At 44.5% G+C, this 19,040-nt stretch overlaps 1 protein-coding gene across 4 annotated transcripts in view; it reads left to right on the top strand.

Annotated features, from left to right (window-relative positions):
- Positions 1–19,040, top strand: part of maml1 (mastermind-like transcriptional coactivator 1) — a 41,571-nt gene that overhangs the window by 2,537 nt on the left and 19,994 nt on the right. For 3 of the 4 annotated variants that reach the window (XM_030738677.1, XM_030738676.1, XM_030738674.1), the window contains one exon: positions 16,747–18,087. In XM_030738677.1, coding sequence (XP_030594537.1) covers positions 16,747–18,087 — 1,341 coding nt within the window. The remainder of the gene's footprint in view (positions 1–16,746; positions 18,088–19,040) is intronic. The other variant, XM_030738678.1, reaches the window with a different exon arrangement.

The raw sequence follows: 19,040 nt of genomic DNA, 5'->3' as shown, positions 1-19,040 counted from the left end.
GTCGTTTTAAAAAAAAGTCTTCTTACTTCAGTGCTTCTGCCCTTCTGGAGCAAGATGTCTGAAAACCCAACCACCTGACCTTTGACCTTTTTTTTTTTTTTTTTTTTTTTTTTTTTTTTTTTTTTTTTTTTTTTTTTCTGGGGGCTGTATTTTAGAGCTGAAGTAAAATTACAGGTGGATGATGGAATAAAAATAATAAACAGCTTTTCTGTGTTTATTTTTTTAAATGAAGTTTTTATAAAACATTACACCAGGCTTGGCTTCCTGAGAACAAACACAGCAGTGTAGTTTTTTTCCTGGCAGTGGGCGGTTGCTTCAGATCACATGAAGCAGAGAGAAGGTTTTAGTCACTCAGGAGTTTCCTGCAGCTGATCGCTTACAGGTAAAATCAGTGAGGTGTGAAGCTGCTGTGGAGGCTTGAGGTGTGTGTTCTTATATTTCCTCATGTATGAATGTGAATCTCAGCGCAAGGAGGCCTGAAAGTCATGAGAGGTGACTCAGTGTGAGCCAATCTCCCCCCCCCGGCTGACTCATCACAGAGGAAACTCCCGCCACTAGGAAATGCCTCTCTCAGCAAACAGCCGGGAGGAGGCGGGGCTACAACTGGCTCCCCCTGATGTGAGTGTGGGTGCAGATGCTTAGAGTGAAACTGAGTGTTTTCGCAGCAAGACTTTGACACTCTACTCTCTTGTCAGCCAGTCAGGAGAAGTAATGTTACAGTGTAACAGCGTCCTTCAGTTGATGAGTAGGAGGAGGTGTCTCACTGTGGGGTTTAGGATGTTTGTTCATACAGACTTTTTTTTTTTCCAACCATAAAAAAACTAAAATATTTCTAAATAAAATCACAAATGCAGTTAAAGATGCACACATGTGGGGCGCCCGGGTGGCTTAGTGGTTAAAGCCGGCGACCACATACATGTGCCGTGTTGTGGTGCTCGAGTCCCGGCCTGTCGCCAATTTGTCCACGTCTTCCCCCATATCCTTCCCCCATTTTCTGTCTCTCCTCTACTGTAAGTAAAGCTGCTGTGGCCACAAAAAAAAGATGCATGCAAGTGAAGGTGTGCATGCATCTTTTTTTGCCCTGGATTCTCATTGGCTGCCCAGGCATGCACTGTTCCCTTCTTGTGCCCACTATTGCCTCTTTTCCACTAGTACCTGCTCAGCGCAACTCGACTCGGCACGGTCTTGTTTTGTTTCCAATTGAGTACCACCTCAATGTGGGTGGAGTCGATACAGCAACGTGGGCGGTAGTCTTAGTAGGCAGTAGGCTCAAACGCTGCTATTAGCTTGGGGACGTCCTGATACACTTTACCATTTCTCATCTGCCACCAAGCACAGAAATGTCTGCACCTCCTTATTCAACCACAGTGTTGTTTGTGTGCCTCCATTTTCTTGCTGTCGGGTTTTTAAAATGGCGCGGTTGATTCTGGTGAAGGAGTCGTTCTCAAGACTCAACTAGTGACCACACTCCCTGGCCAATCAGTGGCACGCTGTTCTTCCGCGTCACATTTTTGGATTGCTTTGCACTGCTTGGAGTCCCAGCTGAGTGGGTACTAAATAGGGGTGTGCGATATTGACAAAAAATATCTCGCTTTTCTGTAATTTTCTTTTGATAACGATAATAAACGATATTTTGCATTATTTAAAAATGTGTTCATTCAAGAAGTGCAAGCTGGTAAAATACAAGACTTAAATCAGTGTTTTTGACACATTAACTTTTATTTTTATTTTATTTAACCGTTACTTATCCAGGAAAAACACATTGTTGAAAGAGTGTTTTTAATCTGCGTCCTGGGCATGCCAAATGTAAATAGAAAAACTTAGAGGTTTTCAAAAGCAATCGCTCAATATGGGAGCCTTGACAGAATAGAGGAAAAAAAAAATCAAAAAAGAGGCTGTCCAGGGGGATTTCCCCTACATTATAGCAAAAAAAAAAAAAAATCACAGAAAAGCACACCTTCATCTAATCAGAAACCCCCTTTTTGGTAGACCACTTAAGTGTATTATCCGAGGCGAATAACAGGTGAGTTCCGAGAACATTGCTAGGTTATGACGCAGTGATTGTAACAGACCTACTTTACCTTAAAGGATATTAACATCCATCCATCCATCCATTATCATCTTCTTTATCCTGCTAGTCGGGGTCACGGGGGGGCTAAAAAGTTTTCTGAGTATGTGTTTTGCCATACACCTTAGGTGATTTAGATTTGTCTTGACAGCGGATTCCCGAAACTTGTCATATTCCTCACAATAGTTGATGATGGAACAGGTTCATTCGCTATCCGCTTTCTTACAAAGTCTGCAAACTGTCGTCTTTTGATCCATGGCAGTCTTTCAAATCCAAACCACCTCCTCACTTAGGAATTAAATCTAAGGTGGTAGACTGTGAGGCTGCCGATGTCTGAGTTTCTTCCCCTGGCGCACTGTGTTCACTCATTTCCAGCTTTAGGTGTGTTGTTTAGGCAGCTATGCTAGCACACAGTATGGGCACTCTCAATTCACACGTGCAGCAGCATGAAGTAGTGAACACATGAAGCCGAGGGTTTTTGGTTGTTGTTTTTCCCCCAGTCATTAGCATACTCAACATTAGCTCGCACATCGTTAACACGGCAATTAAGATATTATTGTAGACGATATATTGCACACCCCTAGTACTAAAAGGCCTTTTTTCCACCGACCGGGTGCCGGTATATCTGAACCGTTCTGAACCACGAACGCACTCGGTGCTCGGCTGAAAAAACGGGTTCAACTTGGCCCCGTAAGCTAGCTGGTCTCGAACCAAGAACTCATGATGAAAGCGGTAGAAGGGCGTGACTCTGCCATCTCAACGTAAAGTTTTCTACCGCTGTTTCACTGCATGGTGTGTATTACATGAGAAAAGTGAAGCGATTTTCACGGCTGTGAATTAGGTTGGGCTCTAAGGCTGAACTTACTGCTTTGTATCAGTTCATATCACAGCTAAAAGGACACAAAGTGCGTACTTGTCGTCTTGCTTTAATCTCTGTCTGTGTTTACCTCTGTGCTGCACACAGATGCTGCAGTAGTTTGGTTTGGACCTTAAAATGTGTTCGCAGCACTAGAAAGTGGGAGCGTTCTCCCACGTTTGTGCCCTTCGGCTCCCGGGTCCAGATGAGGACCCGCCCACACTCATGCGTAAAGGATCAGTTCACAAAGTGCAGTGGAAACGCGGGCCCATTCTTAAGCATTTTGCCAGTTCATTGAAACCGACACCAGCACTGGCACGAGCACCGGCACCTCGATGGTGGAAACATAGTAAAAAAGTACCTGGTACCAGGATCTAATGGAAAAAGCCTACAAACCGTGCCGAGTCGAGCAGCACTGAGTAGGTACTAGTGGAAACGCGGTGTAAGTGGCGTCAGAGAACACCAACTAATTATGCGTTGTGTTGCTGTTTATGACATTTTCATTGTTTGGTCTAAAAATGACACACATTAAGTTATATTGATCACACAGTGCTGATTTCCTGCTGCCACTAGGTGATGCAGTGCCTGGATATTTCCATGCAGATGTCTCAAGGTTTGAGCTCTGACTAAATGTGATGTTTGGAGCGGATTGAGCGATGTTCACCTGAGCTGAAGCAACATCTTTTTCTGTGACAGATGCATCTGCTGAGGTCTTCAGTTCACACTGACCCAGATGTGAAGTTCACCTGATTAAATACAGTAAGATACAATAAGTGAAACACCTGGAAGTTGGGCCAAAACAGCTACTGAAATTCAAAATGGTGAGCTTCCTGTTGGTTCCAGGAGGCTTTTTTTGTTCATCTTGGACTGTTGCATGTGTGTACCAAATTTCCTACGTGTACGTGAAACACCGCACTTGAGCTTCTTTGTTGTGATTTTGTAGGGGGTGCTATGGAGTTCTTTTGCTCCACCCATCTGTGAGACTCATAAAAGTAAATTTTCACCAGTCCTGACAGAAATTTCAGCATTCAGCACATTTTCCAGCATGTTTCAGCCTCAGAAAGTTCATTTGCATAAATGGAAATAACCTGTAGGCCTGTTACACCATCAGTGCTCATGAATATTCAGCTTGTTTGGGTCTAAAAGCAGAAAATGTGAATCTGAGGCGACCTGTGAATGGTTTCACTCGGACTCTGATGGTTCCCGAAGCAGACCGTAGACAAACCAAACTCCAGTGAACCTATTTAAAACGGCAGCTTTGAGGTCAGGATTTCTCCACTGAAAACGCTCACAGGCCAGGAGAAACACGGCACATCGTCTGGAATTTTGTGGCAAAGGCTGAGCCAAAAATTCCAGGATGAAGATCCTGAAGATACTTGGAAAAGCTCTTTTTCTCAGGAAAATAAGGACAGTGAAGCCTCAACTCTCCCAGGATTTATTAGAATATTTTCATTGTTTTGCAGTGTTCCTGACACAGAGGTCAGAGGGTGAGAGGTCCTCTATTGTGTTTAAAAGATGCTGAATGAGTCTGTCTGGAGGAGGAGGATGAGTTTGCTGTTAGTTACAGGAGGAGGAGATCTTGTTGTATCTCTGTTACCTGACAGGTGAGGCTTCCTGCTGACTGAAAGAATTCACATTAGTCCCACTGCTCTGCTGAAGGTCTGTAACCATGGCAACATGGGTGGAGTCAGACCTGTGTTTCAGGTTGAAGGCATTCCTTGAGTCACCTTATGTGTTCAGTTTTAGCTCAGCTGTTTTGTCAGAGCCGCTGTGGCGTCTGCTCCACAGAAACATTAATGTTGGCCAGAGAACGATGTTCCCAGGATGACCCGTCAAACTTCACACACTCGTTCACTGGCTTCACCCCCCCCCCGGTGTTGGTACCCGCTCACCAGTGCTCGTTTTTAAATTGCCAATCAGACGAAAGTTGCTTTGAAGTTTTAATCTCTGTGACGTTGACCTCAAGGTCAGAGGTCAGGTTTTTCTGAAAATCTTGGGACCCCGTTAAGAACGATGATGCATCTGAGTTCTGACCATAATAATGCCGATCACAGATGGTGCTCTGTGGTTTAGATTCACACACACTTAAGGACGCTGTGGCCGACCGAGGAGTCAACAAGCCCATGCAGGTGAACACAAGGCCTCTAAACTCTGCTGTCAGAGATGTCGCTCGCAGTGTTAATTTTGATAGCAAATTTTGTTTTAGTCATAGTCTTTTGACGAAAATGTAATTTAGTTTTAGTCATAATTTAGTCATTTGAATAGTTTTAGTTTTAGTTGACGAAATTATAGTAAGAATATAGTCGACTAAAATATAAAGGGTGTAAAATGTAACACAAAATATATATATTTTTTTAAAGTTCCATCCATCCATCCATCCATCCATTTTCTTCCGCTTATCCGGGGCCGGGTCGCGGGGGCAGAAGCCTAAGCAGAGAAGCCCAGGCTTCCCTCTCCCCAACCACCTCCTCCAGCTCATCCGGAGGGACCCCAAGGCGTTCCCAGGCCAGCCGAGATACATAATCTCTCCAGCGTGTCCTGGGTCTACCACGGGGCCTCTTCCCGGTGGGACATGCCCGGAACACCTCACCCAGGAGGCGGCCAGGAGGCATCCTAATCAGATGCCCGAGCCACCTCAACTGGCTCCTTTCGATGTGGAGGAGCAGCGGCTCTACTCTGAGCCCCTCCCGGATGGCCGCACTCCTCACCTTATCTCTAAGGGAGAGGCCAGCCACCCTTCGAAGGAAACTCATTTCTGCCGCTTGTATTCGCGATCTTATTCTTTCGGTCACTACCCAAAGCTCGTGACCATAGGTGAGGGTAGGAACGTAGATCGACCGGTAAATCGAGAGCTTCGCTTTTACGCTAAGCTCCCTCTTCACCACGACGGACCGGTGCAGCGTCCGCATCACTGCAGAAGCAGCCCCGATCCGCCTGTCGATCTCCCGTTCCCTTCTCCCATCACTCGTGAACAAGACCCCGAGATACTTAAACTCCTCCACTTGAGGCAAGAACTCGTTCCTGAGCTGGAGATGGCACTCCACCCTTTTCTGGCTGAGGACCATGGCCTCAGACTTAGAGGTGCTGATTCTCATGCCAGCCGTTTCACACTCGGCTGCGAACCGTTCCACTGCGAGCTGGAGGCCCCCCCCTGATGAAGCCAACAGAACCGCATCATCTGCAAAAAGCAGAGATGAGACTCTGAGGCCACCAAGGAAGAAGCCTTCCGCCACCTGGCTACGCCTAGAAATTCTGTCCATAAAAATTATGAACAGAATCGGTGACAAAGGGCAGCCCTGACGGAGTCCAACACCCACAGGAAACAAATCCGACTTATTACCGGCTATACGGACCAAGCTCTCACTGTGGTTGTACAAGGACTGAATGGCCCGCAACAATGGGCCAGACACCCCATACTCCCGCAGAACCTCCCAAAGGACACCCCGAGGGACACGGTCGAATGCCTTCTCCAAGTCCACAAAGCACATGTAGACTGGTTGGGCAAACTCCCACGCACACTCGAATATCCTTGAGAGGATAAAGAGCTGGTCCAGCGTTCCACGACCAGGACGAAAACCGCATTGTTCCTCCTGAATCCGAGGTTCGACTAACGGACGCACCCTCCTTTCCAGCACCCTGGCATAGACCTTACCGGGGAGGCTGAGTAGTGCGATCCCCCGAAAGTTGGAGCACACCCCCGGTCTCCCTTCTTAAAGATGGGGACCACCACCCCGGTCTGCCAATCCAATGGCACTGCCCCAGATCTCCACGCGATGTTGCAGAGGCGTGTCAACCAAGACAGCCCTACAACATCCAGAGCCTTCAGGAACTCAGGGCGAATCTCGTCCACCCCAGGGGCTCTGCCACCAAGGACTTGTTTAACTACCTCAGTGACCTCACCCCCAGTGATGGTCAAGTCATCCCCCTCATCCCCAGACTCTGCTTCCACTACAGAAGGCGTGTCAGTGGGATTCAGAAGGTCCTCGAAGTATTCCTTCCACCGTCCGACTATAGCCTCAGTTGAAGTCAGCAGCACCCCCCGCCCGCACTATAAACAGTGTGAGTGAAGCACTGCTTTCCCTTCCTGAGTCGCCTGACGGTTTGCCAGAATCGCTTCGATGCCGTCCGAAAGTCTTTTTCCATAGCCTCACCGAACTCCTCCCACACCCGAGTTTTTGCTTTGGCCACTACCCGAGCTGCATTCCACTTGGCCTGTCGATACCTGTCAGCTGCCTCCGGAGTCCCACAGGCTAACCAAGCCCGATAGGACTCTTTCTTCAGCTTGATTTATTCAATTTTATTTATATAGCGCCAAATCACAACAAACTGTCGCCTCAAGGCACTTTGTATTGTGGGTAAAGACCCTACAATAATACAGAGAAAACCCAACAGTCAAAACGACCCCCTATGAGCAAGCACTTGGCGACAGTGGAAAGGAAAAACTCCCTTTAACAGGAAGAAACCTCCAGCAGAACCAGGCTCAGGGAGGGGCAGTCATCTGCCGCGACCGGTTGGGCTGAGGGGAGAGAAAGACATGCTGTGGAAGAGAGCCAGAGATTAATATCAATTAATGATTAAATGCAGAGTGGAGTATAAACAAAGTAAATAAGGTGAATGAGAAACAGTGCATTATGGGAACCCCCCAGCAGACTAGGCCTATAGCAGCATAACTAAGGGATGGTTCAGGGTCACCTGATCCAGCCCTAACTATAAGCTTTATCATAAAGGAAAGTTTTAAGCCTAATCTTAAAAATAGAGAGGGTGTCTGTCTCCCGAATCCAAGCTGGAAGCTGGTTCCACAGAAGAGGCGCCTGAAAGCTGAAGGCTCTGCCTCCCATTCTACTCTTAAGTATCCTAGGAATCACAAGTAAGCCAGCAGTCTGAGAGCGAAGTGCTCTGTTGGGGTGATATGGTACTATGAGGTCTTTGAGATAAGATGGGGCCTGATTATTCAAGACCTTGTATGTGAGGAGAAGAATTTTAAATTCTATTCTAGATTTAACAGGGAGCCAATGAAGAGAAGCCAATATGGGAGAAATATGCTCTCTCTTTCTAGTCCCTGTCAGTACTCTAGCTGCAACATTTTGGATCAGCTGAAGGCTTTTCAGGGAGCTTTTAGGACAGCCTGATAATAATGAATTACAATAATCCAGCCTAGAAGTAATAAATGCATGAATTAGCTTTTCAGCATCACTCTGAGAAAGGATGTTTCTAATTTTAGAAATATTGCGCAAATGCAAAAAAGCGGTCCTACATATTTGTTTAATATGTGCATTGAAGGACATATCCTGGTCAAAAATGACTCCAAGATTTCTCACAGTGTTACTGGAGGCCAAAGTAATGCCATCCAGAGTAAGTATCTGGTTAGACACCATGTTTCTAAGATTTGTGGGGCCGAGTACAAGAACTTCAGTTTTATCTGAATTTAGAAGCAGGAAATTAGAGGTCATCCAGGCCTTAATGTCTTTAAGACATTCCTGCAGTTTAACTAATTGATGTGTGTCATCTGGCTTCATTGATAGGTAAAGCTGAGTATCATCTGCATAACAATGAAAATTGATGCAGTGCTTTCTAATAACACTGCCTAAGGGAAGCATGTATAATGTAAATAAAATTGGTCCTAGCACAGAACCCTGTGGAACTCCATAATTAACCTTAGTGTGTGAAGAAGACTCCCCATTTACATGAACAAATTGGAGTCTATGAGATAAATATGATTCAAACCACTGCAGTGCAGTACCTTTAATACCTATAGTATGCTCTAATCTCTGTAATAAAATGTTATGGTCAACAGTATCAAAAGCTGCACTGAGGTCCAACAGGACAAGCACAGAGATGAGTCCACTGTCAGAGGCTCTAAGAAGATCATTTGTAACCTTCACTAATGCTGTTTCTGTACTGTGATGAATTCTGAAACCTGACTGAAACTCTTCAAATAAACCGTTCCTCTGCAGATGATCAGTTAGCTGTTTTACAACTACTCTTTTAAGAGTGTTTGAGAGAAAAGGAAGGTTGGAGATTGGCCTATAATTAGCTAAGACAGCTGGGTCAGTGATGGCTTTTTAAGTAGAGGTTTAATTACAGCCACCTTGAAGGCCTGTGGTACATAGCCAACTAATAAAGACTGATTGATCATTTTTAAGATTGAAGCATCAATAATTGGAAAGACTTCTTTGAACAGTCTAGTAGGAATGGGATCTAACAAACATGTTGCTGGTTTGGAGGAAGTAACTATTGAAGTTAACTCTGAAAGATCAACTGGAGCGAAAGAGTCTAAACAAATACCAGCAGTGCTGAAAGCAGCCGAACATGAAGAATAATCTTTGAGATGGTTATGAATAATTTTTCTCGAATGTCTAAAATGTTATTTGTAAAGAAATCCATGAAGTCACTACTAGTTAACGTGAAAGGAATACTCGGCTCTACAGAGCTCTGACTCTTGTCAGCCTGGCTACAGTGCTGAAAAGAAACCTGGGGTTGTTCTTATTTCTTCAATTAATGATGACTAGTAAGATGTCCTAGCTTTACGGAGGGCTTTTTTATAGAGCAACAAACTCTTTTTCCAGGCTAAATGAGCATCTTCTAATTTAGTGAGACGCCATTCCCTCTCCAGCTTTCGGGTTATCTGCTTTAAGCTGTGCGTTGTGAATTATACCACAGAGTCAGCACTTCTGATTTGAAGCTTTCCTTTTCAGAGGAGCCACAGTATCCAAAGTTATACGCAGTGAGGATGTAAAACTATTGACGAGATAATCGACCTCACTGGGAGCAGAGTTTAGGTAGCTGCTCTGCACTGTGTTGGCACTGAAGAGCATAACAATGAAGGAATTAGATGGCTCCCTTCACCTCCGGTGACCACCATCTGGTTCGGGGGTACCACCACGACAGGCACCAACCACCTTGCAGCCACAGTTCTGAGCAGCAGCCTCAACAATGGAGGTGCGGAACATGGTCCATTCGGACTCAATGTCCTCAGCCTCCCTCGGAATGCTTTTTTTAAAGTTATGCAATATTATTAATAATATTAACATTAGCGTTTCACCTGCTTCCCGCACACCTGATCATTAACACCACCTTACTGAGATAATCCGAGCGTTTTACAGCAGGACGCTCTGAAAGGTACAGGGCAGTGTTCAGGACTAAGATTATAAAGGCTAATCCACCGCGGTGTGGAGATTTTCTCTAAACACAAACTGGGAAAAACACTTTACCCTGCATGACATTAAAATGCTGACCTTTGCATGGAGATCTGGGTGACTGGTTTGCAGATGTCGTTTAATATTTGTCGTGTTTTTACCCGAGATAGTCGCCCCACATGGTTTACACATCGTTTAGTTTGTCACAACGTCAAAGGATAAATGTGTCCATACATCGGCTCTTCTCTTTCTCCCTGCTGACATTGTTTACATAACTTAGTTCTGAAGGAACGACCAATCACAGGCTAGTTTGGTCTTCCCGGGTTTAGAGAAAATTTGTGCAACTGTGTGTTTGATTGGATGTTTTCCTAACTTGTCCCGCCCTGTCACAAAATTAAATCAGTTCTGATTGGATGTCATCCCCACCAAGCATTTTCGTCTCGTTTTCATTTGTTGACGAAAGTGTCAATTAATTTAGTCATCATTTTTATCATTTTAGGTAGTTTTTATTTAGTTATCGTCTCATTATCATCATGAAAAAAAGGTTCGTCGATGAAAACTATGACAAAAATATTTCATCAACGAAATTAACACTGGTCGCTCGAAGCTGCAGGGTCCCAGAATAAACCAAGTAGCCAGAAATGAGCTGCTGCTCTAAATGTTTTCCTGCCATTTTGGCTTCAGTCGGACTGATCAGGAAATTCTCAGCATTTTTTGGCGAGGATGTAGTCTTTCTCTGCTCAGCAAAGGCAACGCTTTCACCAGCTCCTCATCCTCATTTTTTTTCTTCTCTTGACAAACACTGAAAGCTCCCAACAAATGAGCTTATTCAGACACACAGAACTGCCATCAGGCTGAATCAGAGCAGAGCAGGGTAAACCCCGCCAGCTTACCTCTGAGGTCAGTCCAGCTGAACTTTGACCCAGGATTGTAGGAGGAGAGTCCACCTAAAACCTGTAATTGACTTTAAATTTAGGAATTAAATGCATGACTGCGTGAATTGGCAAAATATTAATAATCACAAATACACATGAACAAATACACAGCCACATTCAGGAATGAATGAAGTCTAGTCATTTCCTGCTCTGACGGCTGTGCATGAGTAACAACTTTAATATTATTACAGGACCTGCATCACTGAATCCACCCATTGTTGTTTATGAACACATGACTTATGCCCAGGTATGTTTATTTGTATCCATCTGAGACAACAATGCACTCAATTTACTCACAGAAATCCCCACACAGTGGCTCCTTGTGGCTTTGAATAAAACTCATGGAAATGAACAACGGGTGTTTTTGTTTTATTAAACACTATTTTTATAGTTTCTCTAACTGATTCTTTATTCTCTTCATTTAGCTAAACCGCAGGAGTGATGCTCAGTGTGGCTGTAATCATACAAACTGCCTAAACCTGAAAGAAAATCCAGAGACTCTCATTACTTTGAGGAGGATTTGTTGTAGTTGGTGGTTGGAGGACAAGTAGGTGGACTTGGCTTCCATCCCAGGATTTACAATTTGACGTTAGTCAAAATTAAACTGAAATTGGCCTGTTTCATTTTTAAAGCTGTAAGGCTGCTTGTTCTTTTTTTATCATAGTATTTTTATTTAATTTGCACAAACACAGGTAGCACCTGCAGCTTTATAGATCACTTTCAAAGTTGGCCTAAATATGCAAATTTTTCCCCTCCACTTCAGAATTGTTCTGTTTTTGAGTTTATACGTTATCATTTTAGTTCCATAATTTCATATGTAACAAAAACTCGAAAGTCCAAATAATCATGACCAGCCCACTGCAGTGTAGTCACATGTGAAAGAAATAAAGATGAAACGCCCTCCTGGTGTTAGTTCTGGTTCTGCAGCAGGTGGAGAGCTGGTTTACGAGCCAATAAGCTGAGCAGAACAAGAACTATCATCTCCAGGACAGCATGGGTGAACTCCTCCATGCTGTTCTTGATCTGACCAAAGGGTCGAGACGGCTGATGTTTGCTTATCGTATGAGATGATTTATTCATTTAAGAAGGCGTACATATGCCTCTCATTGATATGTTTCCGAGTTGTTTAGTTTCACTTTTGGGACGTTGAGTCAAACTGGGACAGTCATGGCTTTGGACTACAGAGCAGTGTCACATTTCTGTGGTTTGAGTTTCTAGAGCATGATGCTTTGGAGCCGGTATGTACCTGGCTGCTCATCCTCATGGGGACCACAGGTGTTCAGAGAGTTTGGCAATCACACAGTGTGAGGATCAGCTGATGATCAAGCTGCCTGCAGAGCTCAGCCTTCAGACCTGCTGACTGCTCTGAGGAAGCGCTTTATGTCCTTATGTAAGCCTGCCTGCAGCTGATTCTCATAGCAGGAGCTTTTCACTCTCCTCTCTGCTACAGCGCTCCCTGCAGCTCAGCAGCAGCTGGCCTGGTTACTGATGGTCACATCATCAGAGTGAGAGTTATATTTTATATTAAAGTTCATCTATTATTCATTCAAAGAACCCTACACGGAATCTAACAACCCGGATATGCATCACATGCACGACCCCTCACCTCATTGTGTCTAGGCATCCGGGAGTTTGCAGAAGCATATGAAGGGATGTGGTACAAACGCTGTGTGTACACAAAACACAGTGTCGTTGGAGAATTTCGGCTTTCCGGGCAATCTCCAAAAGTCGATGAATTCACTGGAAAAAGTCGCTAAATTTGTCACTTTGAGGGGGGGGGGGTCTGAAAAGTTGGCAACACTGCTTTTCTGGGAATTTGTGTAATAGGAAGCTCAAAATCATCATTTGTGCTCCCCTTTTCCACTTCTTCCCCCTCGCTTTAACGCTGATCACCATTTTACTTATTGTAGCTCCATGAAATCAAAATGAACAGGACCTTCGCAATATCACACGTGTACATTTTGAGCGAAACTGGTTGCCCCCGGTGGTAGATTGCAAATTGCGGTCAAATAATACTATAGTTAAGCAATCGAGTGAGAGAAAACAAATCAGTCTGGTATCGGCAACGGGGTGGAGGGTGCACCCACTTGCTAATTGCAGCGATAGCAAAGAGTTCCAATAGCAAACCGGTGAAATTCTCAGTATAGCGCCTGGTGATCAAATGCTGGCTAGAACCCTGGTTAGGTTGCTGAACCCACAATGAAAATGTTTTATTGGTGACTGGTATCACATAATGCTGATTTCTCACTGCCACTAGGTGGTGCTACGAGTGTGACTTGTTTCCCCTATATATGTCTTCGGGTCAACTTTAGTCACACTTGTAAAGTTTGGGGCAGTTTGGATCACGTTTGCCATTCTGCCATGGACACACCCTTCAATGAAAACACCAGAGCTCCACAGTTTAGCATTGCCAAGTTGTTTATATTAAATGGACTGTATTTGAAGGTGATCTTAGGAGGAGATGGTTACAGTACAAGGCCCCTACACGGCCTGAGAAATTGCCTACCAGTAATCAGTATCAGCACGAAGACATAAGACGGACCTAAAAATATGATCTGCCGATGAAAAAGCATTTAGCTGTCAGCCTGCTTTATTTATAACCTAGCTATGCATCCTAAAAAAGCAGCCAAAAACTGAAAGTGTTTAAAAAAAAAAAAAAAAAAAAAAAAAAAAAAAAAAACATTATGAAAGAAGACAGAGTCTCAAAATCTAAGGTACCGCAGCATATAATTAGTAATAATTTGTTTTATTTGGTGGTTTTAATGCAAAAATTTTTGGTGACCAAAGAAACCAAACCCCTACCGTCTCTTCCACACTTGTGATGAAATAATTTTATTTAACAACTTGTGTTAATTTCGATTTTTGCTTTTTTTTTTTTTTTTTTGGCCACAGCGGCTTTTATCAACAGTGGAGAGAGACAGGAAATGGAGGAAAGATACAGGGAACACGTTGGCAAATTGGCGACGGGCCGGGACGTGAACCTGCGCCACCCGCAGACATGTGTATGTGGTTGCCGGCTTCACCACCCAGGCGCCCCTAATTTAGATTTAATTTACTCAAACACAGCAGCCATTTTTTTTTTTTAGCTCAGCTGTTGTCATTGCTTTGGTGGCTTCTGTTCCACAAAAACTATAACATTGGACATAACTTATATAATGTTCAAGCTAGACCATGCAAACTTCACACACTTGTTCACTATCACAAGGGCTACATCCTGACTAAGGCCTATAACTATGTCATGCATTTTTACTTATTTATCCCCCTTTATTGACTTTGAAATTTCACTGAAACTTTAACATTGGCCATAATTTCTGTTTTTATCCATTCGTTTAATTGTTCTTTTCTAAAACCATTTTTTACATCCTTGAATGCAGTCCACCTTACAGTATTACTTCTCAAATGAGGTACTTGCCCATTACCTTGGCCTTCAAATGATCCGACCTAGGGCTGGGCGATATATTGAGTTTTTTAAGAAATATAGATATATTTCATACACGATAGATGATGATGATGATGATGATACTTTAGTGATCCCACAATGGGGAAATTACAGTTAACAGAACACCCATCCAAGAAGACAAACAGAACAAACATGGGGAGATAGGTGAACTGTGGCCATGCTGCCCCCCTTCTGGAGGCGCTGCCATTAAAAAGACAGAAACAATAGTGAAAACATGATGAGTGAGGAAAAAAATCATCTCATACTTTGTATACATTCACACATACACAGTATAAGGTTACAAAAACCTCTGCGACAGGGCAGGGCATATAGCATGGGAGCACTAGGGTGGGGAGGGATGGACAGGGGAGCCAGCGGAGGCGAGTGGGGGGGGGGGTCGGGCTACTGTGGGGCTGACTCAAAGATGAGACAATATCCTTTATATCGATATAGTCTGTCACATTACAGTCGTACATGTAGATCTACCAGTTCACCTTCTCTTCTCCCAGTTTGTTTCTGCACAGCTTCACATTGCCCCGCCTCTCTCCACTTCAACCCGTAAATCGTGAAGAAAGCGACAGCACGGCAGTGTTGCCAACTTAGCGATTTTGTCGCTAGATTTAGCGGCTTTCAGACCCCCCCCCCAGCAACTTTTTTTTTTTTTTTTTTTTTTTTTTTTCAAAAAGCGACGATCGACAAATTTAGCAACTGTTTCCGGTGACGTTGGCGACTTGGACAGTTTTGGAAACCTGAAATCCTCCTCTGCAGCCATCTTTTTTATACATACAGCCTTCATAGTGCATCCGTTCGTACACTCTGGCATTGCCTGAACCCCCAGAGTCCTTGGCTGGTGGCAAGAGTGCGCCGCCATACCGCAACTCCGTAGCAGGAGTTGGGTTGTACTGTAAGTCACGTGACCTTAATACCAGAAGTGGGTCTTTTCGTGTGCTCGTGATGCAGCCGGCGGATACACAGACGCCGCATTGAGTGGGTGGGCCCGTTACTGTGTACGTCAGCGCATATGTCTATGGATTTACTGAGCTGGCTAGAATCCTACTGACTGAAGGATGGAATTTTGTTCATTCAGTCCATTTACATGTTTTGTTATTTGCACAGAGTACTAGATGTACAGAAGCACTTGAAGTCTACTTCACTGCAGACTGACATTTTAAAGAATCAGTCAGCGTTTTACTATTTTTGCTCTGTATCTTTTCTGTTTACATTTAATAGCACAGCTGTGAGTCTTGTTATTGAGGAAAAAAGCATTTATTTTATTTGAGGAGCATTATCATTTAAATATGCCGTAGTTTATTTTGAGCAAATTCTCATGTACATTTAAAGCTGAATGTTAATAAAGTGCCTGTGTGACATTTGGGACATGTAGCTTTGTCTCAGAAGTGCCTTTTTGTTTATACCTTTTTGGGAAGAAAAAATATCGATGCCGTAGCTCACTATTCAGCTAAAAAAAAAAAAAAAAAAAAAGATATTATTTTGGGTCCATATCCCCGAGCCCTACTCTGACCTATATTACTTTTGCTAATAACATTGGGTTTTCTTTGTTTCTTAACCACAGTTTTTAGCAGTGTTTCCAGTAGTACTGATCTCAATTTGGCACGGTTTATAGGTTTTTCCAGGTCCTGGTACCAGGTACTTTTTTAGTACCCACTCAGCCAGGGTTCCAAGCAATCCAAAAATGTCACAACAAAGAACAGCATGCCACTGATTGGCCAGGCAGTGTCATCACTAGCTGAGTCATGAGAGCGACTCCTTCACCAGAAGCAAACGCGCCATTTTAAAAAACCCGACAGTTCGGGAAATGATGACTTAACACCTTTATTTACCATGGGGCCCGTTAACTTCAAAGGTGCCACCATTTGCGGACTTTGACTGTAATAATCCTATATTGGTTGTGAAGCACAATTTCTCAGCTTTCAGAAACTGTTTGAATTTTTCCAGTAGGACAAATGGTAACGTAATTATGGTAATTCAAAGTGTGTTTGATCAGACGTTTCAGTTGTGATACACTTGGCGTTAATCAGCTGTTCGCCGCAAGTAAGGTGCATTGGAGCCGATTGTCGCTGTTAAAGGGTTAAGTAGTCTCCCCAAAGTGTCCCTTTCACACTGTGATAAAATATTATGAATGTATGCATTTTCACAGGTGTTCAGATGAGCTGTTTAAATGAGGTGGTGGTGTTAAAAATGTGCTTTTTACATATATTTAATTTTTCTTCTCCAGGTGAAACTCAAAATTTCAGTTTGAGGATCTTCAGTAGATTTGAACATCTTTGTTTTGCTTCTTTTTGTCACTCCAGCTGCAGGAGACGGTGAAGAGGAAGCTGGAGAGCGCCAGTTCTCCGTTGGGTAGAGATCAGGTCAACGGTTACAGCGACAGCTTCCCCCCCAGCCAGAAAGCCTGTCTGGACAACGGTACCTCCAACGGCACCCCCCTGGACTCCAAGCTGGAGATCAGCAACTCGCTCAACTCTAACGGGACTCACGGGGCTGTGGGCGAGTCAGCGGACAGTTGCAGGGAGCCAGGTTCGGACTTCCATCGGAAAGAGATGAAGCAGGAGCCAGATGACATCTTGCCCATCATGCCACCATCAGGTGGCAATAACAGCCTGTTCCCTGACCTGAACCTGAATGACCAGGAGTGGACGGAGCTGATGGAGGAGCTGAACTTCCCTGTGGACTACGAAGACATTCAGGACATCCTTAATGATGGCTTTGAGGACCGCAAAGATCCTCTGGAACTGGCAGCCACTCAGGGTGGTGGTGGGGCTGTGGGGGCAGGAGTAGGTGGGGGAGGACAGTCGTCCCAGGTTTTACTTCCTCCAGATTTGGTGAGCGTGAAGTCTGAGTTTTCCCCACCTTCTGCTGTCTTCGAGCAGGATTCTCGTACTGGCTCCCCCCAAGTCAGATCCACGCCCTCTGGGGCACCTCCTCACCCAACCACCTCCCCTGTCGCCTCCTCCTCTGCCTCTTCTCCAGCAATTACTCCCTCCCAGCCTGCCCCTCCCAGGCAGATCCAACCTCCACCCAACCACCACCTCCCTCCTGGGCCCAAAGACTTGTCCCCTGCCCAGCAGCTCCAGCAGCTGGCTGCTCAACAGCAGAGAGCCCAGCACCTCCACGGACAGATGCAGCACAAACCACAGCAGCAACCAGGAGCCAAGTTCCACAGCCAGGGAGCCCACGCCCACCCCCCAGCGTGGCCCCAGATGGCCAGCTCCTCTCAAAGCTCACTAGGGGGTGCTTTTGGTATGGACAAGTCCACAAGCCCCTCCCTTTATCCGCAGGATTTCAATCCCAACACCCAGAAGCAGCTGCTTATGACCAGTCAGCCCAACAAGGCCTCTCCAAAGGCGGGGGCCGGCAACTTCATGCCGGGATCTGCCGGGCACCCCAACATGCTGGGTCACTCAACTTCAGGGCCGCCTCTCGGCCACCCACCGGTGGCTGGAGCTCAGGCCCCAGCCGCCATGCTCAATTACAACAACACCAAACCCCTGTCACACTATGAGGCGGGGCCCGGAGCACCGCGACCCTCTAACACTCAGAACCCAAAGGCCCTGCTGACGCTGCTCCAACAGCAGCAGCGCCTCAAACAGAAGAGTGGCGTGAACTATCGCCAGCATATACCACACCCACAGGTAAGAAACAACATCTTTAATTTCCCTGATGGAACACTCCCCAAAAGGTTTAATAAAATTTAATCTAATCTATCTACATTAGGGGTCTCAAACTCCAGGCCTCAAGGGCTGGTGTCTTGCAGCTTTTAGATGGATCCCTGATCCAACACACCTGAATCAAATGGCTGAATTACCTCCTCAGTATGCAGTCAAGTTCTCCAGAGTCCTGCTAATGACTTCTATATTTGACTCAGGTGTGTTGAAGCAGAGACACATCTAAAACCTGCAGGACATCGGCCCTCGAGGCCTGGAGTTTGAGACCCCTGATCTACATGCACTGAAACACAGCATCACTGACTGAAGGATGATCCAAAACCTGGACCTGAGTTAGAAAAACTGATTTTTATTTTTATTTATTTATTTTTTTAAATTATTTCTTCTGGGACATTTTTTTTAATATTAGTTATTTATGTTAGTACAGTAATCCCTCGCTACTTCGCGGGCCTTCAACCAATATTAGTGTAAAATATTTATTGCGGTATTTTCGCTGTTTCGCAGGTTTTTGTGGTACTCGTTCTTCTGTACATGTTGCACAGTAATGTATATATTTGGTGTATAAGTGTGTGGGGAGGGTTTATAAAAACTTAAAATAGTGTATAACTACTAAAATAATGTATAAGTATTAAAATAAATATAGCGTCCCTACTTTGCAAATTTTCACTTACCGCGGGTGGTCCTGGGACGTAACACCTGCGGTAAGTGAGGGATTACTGTATTCCTTTTTTAAATCCACATTATCTTCTTTTTACAGTTGCAGGAAGCTAAAAAGCAAAAGCTTAAAATCTGATTAATTGCTCAGTTCTGCCTGAAGCTGCAGCTGATCAGCACCATTTATTATTCACGTTCAAACAGCAACAAGTGGCTCGAGGATGGTTTCAAAATTCTTCTTGTTTTAAGATGGATCAGATTAATTC

Source organism: Archocentrus centrarchus, chromosome 10 (genome assembly GCF_007364275.1).
Source record: "Archocentrus centrarchus isolate MPI-CPG fArcCen1 chromosome 10, fArcCen1, whole genome shotgun sequence".
NCBI lineage: Eukaryota > Metazoa > Chordata > Actinopteri > Cichliformes > Cichlidae > Archocentrus > Archocentrus centrarchus.
This window is presented reverse-complemented; position numbering and strand designations above follow the sequence as displayed.